A 9,890-nucleotide genomic window follows, 5' to 3' on the forward strand; every position below is an offset into this window, starting at 1 on the left:
ATAGTTTTAGGTTTCACATTTAAGTCTTTGATCCATCTGGAGTTAGTTTTTGTGTATGGTGATAGAAATGAGGCCAGAGATGGCATGATAGAATTTTACAAGACCAACGACTTATTGCAAATACTATTTTTCAACAACATAAACAGCAGCTGTACACATGGACCTCACCAGATGGAATACACAGGATTAAAATCAACTACATCTGTGGAAAGAGGCAATGGAGAAGCTCAGTATCTTCAATCAAAACAAGGCCAGGAGCTGACTATGGAACAGACTATCAACTGCTTATATGCAAGTTCAAGTTGAAGCTGAAGAAAATTAAAACAAATATGTGAGAGCCAACATATGACCTTGATTATATCCCACCTGAATTTAGGGACCATCTGAAGAAGAGATTTGATGCATTGATTACCAATGACCGAAGACTAGACAAATTGTGGAATATATAAAGAAAGCAAAAGGTCATTAAAATGACAGGAAAGGAAGAAAAGACCAAAATGGATGTCAGAAGAGACTCTGAAACTTGCTCTTAAATGGAGAACAGCTAAAGCGAATGAAAGAAATGATGAAATAAAACAGCTGAACAGAAGATATCAAAGGGCAGCTTGAGAAGACAAAGTATTATAATGAAATGAGCAAAGACCTGGAATTAGAAAACCAAAAAGGAAGAACATGGTCAGCATTTCTTAAGCTAAACATCTGAAGAAAAAAATTAAACACCAATTGCAATATTGAAGGATTCTATGGTCAGAATACTGAATGATGCAGGAATCATCAAAAGAAGATTGAAAGAATACACAGAGTCACTGTACCAAGAAGAACTGGTCAATATTCAACTATTTCAGGAGGTAACATATGATCAATAACCAATGGTATTGAAGGAAGAAGTAGAGGCTGAACTGAAGGAACTGGCAAAAAACAGGAGTCCAGGAATTGAAGGAATACCCATTGAGATGTTTCAACAAACAGATGCTGCACTGGAGGTGCTTACTTGTTTTGCCAAGAAATCTGGAAGACAGTTACTAGCCAAGTGACTGACAGAGATCGATATTTGTGCTCATTCCAAAGAAAGGTGATCCAACAGAATATGGAAACTATCTAACAATGTCATTAATATCACATGTAAGTAAAATTTTGCTGAAGGTCATTCAAAAATGGTTTCAGCATTATATTGATGGGGAACTTCCAGAAATTCAAGCTGCATTCAGAAGAGTACATGGAACAAGGGGTATCATTGTTGATAGCAGATGGATCTTGGCAGAAAGCAAAGAATACCAGAAAGACATTTACCTGCATTTTATTGACTATGTAAAGGCATTTGACTGTGTAGATCATAATAAATTATGGATAGCTTCCAAAGAATGGAAATTCCAGAAAAATTAATTGTTCTTATGAGGAACCTTCACATAGACCAAGAGGCTGTCGTTCAAATAGAAGAAGGAAATCCTGCATGGTTTAAAATCAGGAAGGGCATGCATCAGGGTTGTACCTTTCACCATACTTATTCAGTCTGTGTGCTGGGCAAATACTCTGAGAAACAGGACCCTATGAAAAAGAATGCAGGATCAGGATAGGAGGAAGACTCAGTAACAGCCTGTGATATGCAGATGAAACAAACTTGCTTGCTGAAAGTAGGATGACTTGAGGCACTTACTGATGAAGATTAAAGACTAAAGTCTTCAGTATGGATTACACCTCACTATAAAGAAAATGAAAATCCTCACCACTGGACAAATAAGCAACATCATGATAAATGGAGAAAAGATTGATGTTGTCAGCGATTTCACTTTACTTAGATTCACAATCAACACCCATGGAAGCAGCAGTCAAGATACTAGATATTGTATTGCACTGGGCAAATCTGTTTCAAAAGCCCTGTTTAAAGTGTTAAGAACCAAAGATGTCACTTTGAAGACTAAGGTGCACCTAACCCAAGCCACGGTATTTTCAATTGCCTCATACACATGTGAAAGCTGGACAATAAATAAGGAAGACCAAAGAGTTGATGCCTTTGAAATATGATGTTGGTGAAGAATACTGAAAATACCATGGACTGCCAGAAGAATGAATAAATCTGTCCTGAAGAAGTGTAGCTGAAACGCTCCTTGCAAGTGAGAATGGCCAGACTTTGTCTCACCTACTTTGGTCATGTTGTCAGAAGGGCCCATTCCCTGAAGAGGGATATCATGCTTGTTAAAGTAGAGGGTCGGCTAAAAGGGGGAAGACTCTCAACAAGACGGATCGACACACTGGCTGTAATGATGAGCTCAAGTATAGCAAGAATTGAGAGGATGGCACAGGACTGGGCAGTGTTTCGTTCTGTTGCACGTGGAGTCCCTTTAATTTGGAGCCACTCGATGGCATCTAATAGCAACAATTAACGATGCCTAGGATATTGATCTTCAAGCATTCCATTTCATTTTTGACAACTTCCAGTAGACAAATACATAAAAGAAACTGCCTCATGTCTTGTAGAGAGTCAACTTGCTTGGCTAAACAAATGAAAAGAGTAAATTACAGCAAATGTCTTGGTAACAGAAATGGTTTCATAAATTTCTGAATATGATAAAGTAAAAAATTATGTTGCTGTTGTTGTTGTTAAGGCCATCGAGTCATCTCTGACTCATAGCAACCCTATGCAAAGCAGAACGAAACACCACTCGGTCCTGAGCCAGCTCCACGATTCTTGCTACACTTGAGCCCATTGCCACTGCCACCATGTCAATCCTCCTCGTTAAGGGCCCTCCCCTCTTTTGTCGACCCTCCACCTTACTAAGCACGACATCCTTCTCCAGGGAATAGTCCCTTCTGACAACATGACCAAAGTATATGAGACGAAGTCTGGTCATTCTCGCCACCAAGGAGCATTCTGGCTGCACTTCCTCCAGGATAGACCTGTTAGTTCTAATGAGGCTTGAGGCTGTGCCACTGGTGTTTCAGACACCAGCAGAGTTGCACATCGTGCACAGGTTTCAATGCAGCTTACAGACTAAGACAGACTAGGAAAAACGAGGAGGCCATCCACTTTTCAAAAATTGGCCAGGGAAAATCTTATGAATAGCAGAGAAAAAATTATAGTAGGGGGCATTTTTGAAGAAGAGTATTATCTTTCAAAGGCTTTCAAAGGCCATTCAGCATACCCAACATTCCCAAGAGCCATAAAATTTAAAAGAATCTACAAATTAGTCCATTGAAAAATAAGCACTCTTAATAAGATGCTGGATAATACCATGGACTGCTAGAAGAAGTAACAAATCTGTCCTGGAAGAAGTGCAGCTGGATGCTCTTGGAAGTGAGAATGGCCAGACTTCATCTCACTTACTTTGGTCATGTTGTCAGAAAGGACCATTCCCTGGAGAAAGCTATCATGCTTGGTAAAGTGGGGGGTCAGAGAAAAGGGGGAAGACTCTCAACAAGACAGATTGACACAACAGATTGGTTCAAATATAACAAGGATTGTGAGGATGGTACATGACTGGGCAGTGTTTCATTCTACTGTACATAGGGTCACTATGAGTCGGAGCTGACTCGATGGCACCTAACAACAGCAACAATAAAATGCTAAGTATATACAATAGCAAGGGTTCTTCTAATTCCAAATCTTCTTTTGATTTGGAACCTTTGAACAATCTAATTACATTTTAATATAATACATAACATTTTAAAAAATAATCTTCAAATTGCAATATAATTTAATCCAAGGTTTATAGTGAGAAGAGTTCTATAACAGATAAAAATACTAACAAATTTAATCATTGTATATACTCTGCATCTGTCTCAAGCATTTTGCTACCTTTATCATAGTGGCAGTATATTTCTATACAGTATTTTGGAAATTTGTGGGACATTTTGGTTAATACAATGATGGGGAGCTCTGCCCTCCGATCTCTAGGACAGTTCTGCACAAAAAAGAACTATTAGTGTTTCACATTATATTAGTTTTTTTAAATTATATATTTAGTTAGATATTATTACCTATGAATGTCATCTCATGGTATCAAAAGAAATTACAAAATATTTGGGAAGTATGTTTATCAAAATGTTTAATAAATCGACTCGATGGCACATAACAAAACAACAATCAAACTTTTATAATTAATTTCCAATTTATAAGAAACAAGATAAAGGAATAAGTTAAAATATGGAACAAATAGTCTCTTTAACAAGTCTCTTGTCATGAAAGGGGAGGCACCTCCTGAAAATACTTACTGAGCGCCATATACTATGGTGAGCATAGGGGATACAATCAGTTCCTATCCTCAAGTAATTTACTGTGTAATGTACTTAATATGTGGGTATTATCAAACTGAACTTTCCAGAGTTCTTATTTTTCTAAAAGGCATGAAAATAGCAACACACAAAAAAAGAACACATTAAAGCATTATTAGTACCATTGCTCAGCTTCCATAAGATCCTGATTCACACTGTTGGTGCTATGCTCTCTGCCATCAAATGTACGGATTTTTGGATATTCTGTTTTTCCTGCACATGCTGCTCTCATTTTTAAGTTGAAAGCAGTTTGTGCTATCTGCTTATAATGTTTCCTGCTAAGTATGATCTGTTGCTTCACTTGATGGAGAGCATCCAAAAAGAACTTTTCCACCTCCGTTCTCTCATCCAGGATGTTCTTGGCCAGCTTCTTTACTCGATTCATTTCCCTATCCTTCATCTGAAGAAGTTGCTGCAGCTTGTCCATTTCTACCTGGCCTGCTTGATTCTCTATCATTGCCTGTTGCTGCAGTTTTAAAACTTCAGCCTCAAACTCTCTGGTCATACAAGTCAGGGCAGTCTCTAAGCTTATCACTTTTTTCTGAAGAGTTTGTATTTGTGATTTCTGTTGGTTAAGTTGAATAATTTTTTCCTTAACCAACAAGTCATTGATCTCCTAAAAACAGAATGATGAGAGAGGTAAAAGATTAGTTTTTTTTCTTTAATAATCCCAGAACTCAAAAGTTCCTGACTAACTTCCATTACTTCAAGGGATTTGAGTTTGATGCCAGGTTGAGAAGGTGATATTCTGGTATCTGTATAGAGAGCAAAAACATACTAGGATCCTTGTCTGGACTTGTAAAAGCAATCCACTGATTCTGATAATTAAGAAACTTTCTTTACTCTAAAATTCCAAAACATGTTTTGCATTACCAAAGGGTAATTCTAAAACCAGAAGCACTGTACAGTAAAACATCAACAACCATACACAGGAAACTGTGGCTATTACAACATTCGTTTTTCTTTTCTTTGGTAATAAAACCTCGATTTTATTCAGGAAGGCAATAAGCCCAGCTGAAAACCTACATTCCCTGGCCTCCCTTGGAGTTCAGCATAACCATGTATCTAAGTTCTGGCTAATGAGATAAAAGTGGAAATGTGTGTGAGACTTCCAGGGAGACCTCTAATGAAGGTGCACATTTTTTTACTTCCTGCTGTTTGAAATAATGATTAGAGCTCCAGCAGCCACCTTAGACGATGAGGTGACTTTGAGGATATAACCACATACTCTAAAGCAGAGTGAAGGAACCTGGGTGTTTGTTAACTTTGTGAGCTACCATTCCAGCTCTGGATTGCTTATCTCCAGACTTCCCTTACATGAGAGAATAAACCTTTATGTGGTGAAGGTACTGTTATCACATCTGTTACAGCTAAACCTATTCTCAGTTGATTCAAGAGCCAACTATATGCAAAGCTAAATGAGTATTCTAATAGGGTACTAGAGGATGAAAGTTTTATGTTTCTAATATTTTCTTTTTAAAGCCAAATCTAAAGCTTCTCATAAGTCATTCACTAATTAATTCTCTCAGATAAGGAAGGTGAGTCGTCCAGAAAATGTCCTTATGTGTTACTATTATAATGGACTTTTGTTGTTCAATCCAATTCCTAAAAAAGTAAACAAAGTCTAAGTGAGAATGAGAACCTTTTGATGTAAAAGGACACTATGAGTCTCTTGCAACTTCTGGGAGTTTTTTTGTAGATCTTCAGCCTCTTTCATATGATATGCAAGAGCTTTCTGGAGATAAACATTCTCTTTAAAAACATTTTTTCCAGCATTATTCAGTTGCCTAAAACAGATAAATAGATATAAGGTTCCAAAACACACACCTAAGTTTTAGATATTAACAAACTAGAACAATGACTGCTTTATCCTCCAACATTAATATTAATTAATTAGTTAATTAATAATTGGTGAGAATCTTGTGACTAAGTTCTCTCTAAAGGGAAAATAAGAAGTGATGTGTTACTTCCAGTCTAAAGCAGGTAACAGAGGTATGAGTTTTCCACGCTCTCTTCCTGTCCACATGACCTGACATGAACTCCAAGATGGTTGAGGTGCAAGATGGAAACAACTCAATTCCCTGAATCACCATTAGAGGACAGGTGACAGACCCACATTGGATTGTTACATAGGCAACAAACAAACTCCCAAATAAATTAAGATTTGGGAGTTTATTAATACCATGCAGTTTGGTGTTACTTTCCCTAATATACCTCTGATTACAACCCTGTAAGGTTGCTATTATTAATCCTATTTTTATATTAAGAAATTTAATTTTAAAGAAGTTAACAAATCTTCCTAAGGTCAGTTTGTATGCAAGTTGAGAACCAAGTCTGACTTAAAAGCCCGCATTTTTTCCACCATGCCATTTTGCTACAGAAAGAGTGGGGAGTAAAGGGGAAAGAGGAGACAAAGAGAAAGAACCTAGGATGGAGAGTAGACCAAAAAATGTGAAGAAAGCAAGCCAGGAGTGAAGGGAGAAGACAACATGATACACAGTATGAAAAAGATAAAATACCAGAGAGGTAAGAGAAGCTATCAGAAAGAAAAAGGAGGGAGTGACCAGAGGCTAACATCGGCAGAAGCCCCTCTCTCTCTGTCCCTCATGAGCCCCTTCCCTCTCCTCTCTCTCTAATAAACTTTGGTTCATGTGGACAAAAAGAAAATTAAAAAAGAAAGAAAGGAAAAGGAGGCAGCAGTCTCTTACACAACAGCTTCATGGTGGGCTCTCTCTGCCAACATTATTATCTTCTTTTCTGCTTCTTTTTCTAGTCGAGTCTAACAAAGAAAACAGGTTGTTTAAATACAGAGCTATATTTGTAACAATCAATTTTACACATCAAAAATTTAAGTATTTAGACACAAAACGGCAGAGGAGGAAACTCCAGAGGTCCACCCCTTCACTAAATCAATGGACTTGAAAGAGCAATTAGAAATATTTATTGTGAAACTCTAGAATCTAATCAGACACTTAAACCAAACAAGGAAGTATTTGATGATCCTGAACTCTTGACAAGAAAGCTAAAGTAAGAATTCTGAGAGATGAGAATTGTCACATACAAGGAACCCTGAAGAAGATTAAGTGCCAATTTCTCCTTAAAAACTCGAGTCCAGAAGGCAGTAGAATGTAATGTTTAAAGTGCTGAAGAAAAGAACTGTCTACCAAGAATTCTATATCCAGCAAATCTGTCCTTAAAAAAAATGAGGGTGATACTAAGATATTCCCAGATAAACAAAAGATGAATGACTTTGTTATAACAAAATCTGCCCTCAAAAAAAGTTAAAGAGAGTCCTTCAGATCGAAAGGAAAGCATACTGAATAGTAGCTCAAAGTTGTACAAAGACAAAAAAGTTTCTAGAAAAGGTAATTTCATGGGCAACCATAAAGGCCAGTTTTATGGATTTTTTTATTTTTACCTATGTTGTTGAGTGCTAAATTATTTAAAACAACAAATACATTAAAAGTAGAATTATAAATTTCTCTTATTAGGCTCATATATACATATTTACTTTGTGATAATAACAAAGTTGGAGGAAGGAGACAAATAGTATAAGAATAAAGACTTTTTAAAATGTTATTGAAGTTAAATTTTTATCAATTTAAACTAGGTTGCTATAAAGTTAGACTGTTAAATGTAATCACCATGGGAACCACAGCAAAATATACAAAAACTATATGTTGTTGCAGTTGTTAGGTGCTGTCAGGTCAGCTCTGACTCATAGCAACCCTGTGCACAACAGGACAAAACACTGCCCAGTCCTGTGACATCCTCACAGTCCCTGCTCTGCTTGAACCCATCGTTGAAGCCACTATGTCAATATATCTTGTTGAGGGTCTCCCTTTTTTAGCTGACCCTCTATTTTACCAAGCATGATATCCTTCTCCAGGGTCTATTCTGACCACATGATAAAAGTAGGTGAGAAGTCTGGCCATTCTTGCTTCTAAGGAGCATTCTGGCTGCACTTTTTCCAGGACAGATTTGTTTGTTCTTCTGGCACTCCATGGTATTTTCACCACAATTCAAAGGCATCAACTCCTTTTTGGTCTTCCTTATTCACTGTCCAGTTTTTGCATGCATATGAGGTGATAAAAATACCATGGCTCAGGTTAGGTGCACCTTAGTCTTCAAAGTGACATCTTTGTTCCTTAACACTTTAAAGAGATCTTTTGATACAGATTTGCCTGGTACAATATGAAGCCTGACTTCTTGACTGCTGCTTCCATAGGTGTCTATTGTGGATACAAGTACAATGAAATCCCTGACAAATTCAATCTTTTCTCTATTTATTGTGATGTTGCTTATTGGTTCAGTTGCAAGGATTTTTGTTTTCTTTATGTTGAAATATAGTTCATACTGAAGGCTATAGTCTTTGATTTTCATTAGTAAGTGCTTCAAGTCATCTTCACTTTCAGGAAACAAGGTTGTATCATCTGTGTATCACAGGTTGTTAATGAGTCTTCTGCAATCTTGATGTTGTATTCTTCTTCATATAGTCCTATTTCTCAGATTATTTGCTCAGCATATAGATTGAATAAGTATGGTGAAAGGATACAACACTTCCTAGTTTAAATCATGCACTGTTCCCTTATTCTGTTTGAATAACAGGCTCTTGGTCTATGTACAGATTCCTCACAAGAATAATTAAGTGTCCTTCAATTGCCTTTCTTCACAATGTTATCTAATAATATGTGATGATCCACATAGTTAAATACCTTTGCATGGTCAATAAAACACTGGTAAACATCTTTCTGGTATCCTTTGCTTTCAGCCATCTGACATCAGCTATGATATCTGTCATTCCATGTCCTCTCCGAAATACAGCTTGAATTTCTAGAAGTACCCTGTTAATATACTACTGCAATCATTTTAGAATTATCTTCAGCAAAATTTTACTTGCATGCAATATTAATGTTGTTCTATAATTTCCACATTCTGTTGGACCACCTTTCTTTGGAATGGGCACAAATATTGATCTCTTCTAGTTAGTTGGCTAGGTAACTGTCTTCCAAATTTCTTGGCATAACTGAGTAAGCACCTCCAGTGCTTCATCCATTTGTTGAAACATCTCGATGGGTATTCCATCAATTCCTGGAGCCTTGTTTTTCACCAATTTTTTCAGTGCAGCTTGTACTTCTTCTTTCAATAACATTGGCTTTTGATCATATGCTACCTCCTGAAATAGCTGAACATCGACCAATTCTTTTTGGTAGAGTGACTCTGTGTATTCCATATATCTTCTTTTAATGCTTCTTACATCATGTCATATTTTGCCAGTAGAATCCTTCAATATCACAACTCAAGGCTTGATTATTTTCTTCAGCTCTTTCAGCTTGAGAAATGCAAAGTATGTTCTTCCCTTTTGGTTTTCTAACTCCAGGACTCTGCATATTTTATTATAAATTACTTTACTTTGTCTTCTTGAGATTCCCTTTGAAATCTTCTGTTCAGCAGTTTTATTTCATCATTTCTTCCATTCACTTTAGCTACTCTTCATTAAAGAGCAAGTTTCAGAGTCTCTTCTGACATCCATTTTGGTCTTTTCTTTTCTTTTCTTTTTTTTTATTAGGATTTGGGTGAAGATTTACAGAGTAAATTCACTTTTCATACAGCAGTTCACA

At 36.7% G+C, this 9,890-nt stretch overlaps 1 protein-coding gene across 1 annotated transcript in view; it reads right to left on the reverse strand.

Moving 5' to 3' along the window:
- The window catches only part of BBOF1 (basal body orientation factor 1), a 96,866-nt gene that overhangs the window by 13,093 nt on the left and 73,883 nt on the right, over nucleotides 1–9,890 (reverse strand). The window contains exons 6-8 of the mRNA XM_007941422.1: nucleotides 6,978–7,048; nucleotides 5,912–6,056; nucleotides 4,392–4,885 (exon numbers count right to left, since the gene is read on the reverse strand). Coding sequence (XP_007939613.1) covers nucleotides 4,392–4,885; nucleotides 5,912–6,056; nucleotides 6,978–7,048 — 710 coding nt within the window. The remainder of the gene's footprint in view (nucleotides 1–4,391; nucleotides 4,886–5,911; nucleotides 6,057–6,977; nucleotides 7,049–9,890) is intronic.

This window comes from Orycteropus afer, unplaced genomic scaffold (genome assembly GCF_000298275.1).
Source record: "Orycteropus afer afer isolate SDZICR_OR568_19922 unplaced genomic scaffold, OryAfe1.0 scaffold00079, whole genome shotgun sequence".
NCBI classification, from domain to species: Eukaryota; Metazoa; Chordata; class Mammalia; order Tubulidentata; family Orycteropodidae; genus Orycteropus; species Orycteropus afer.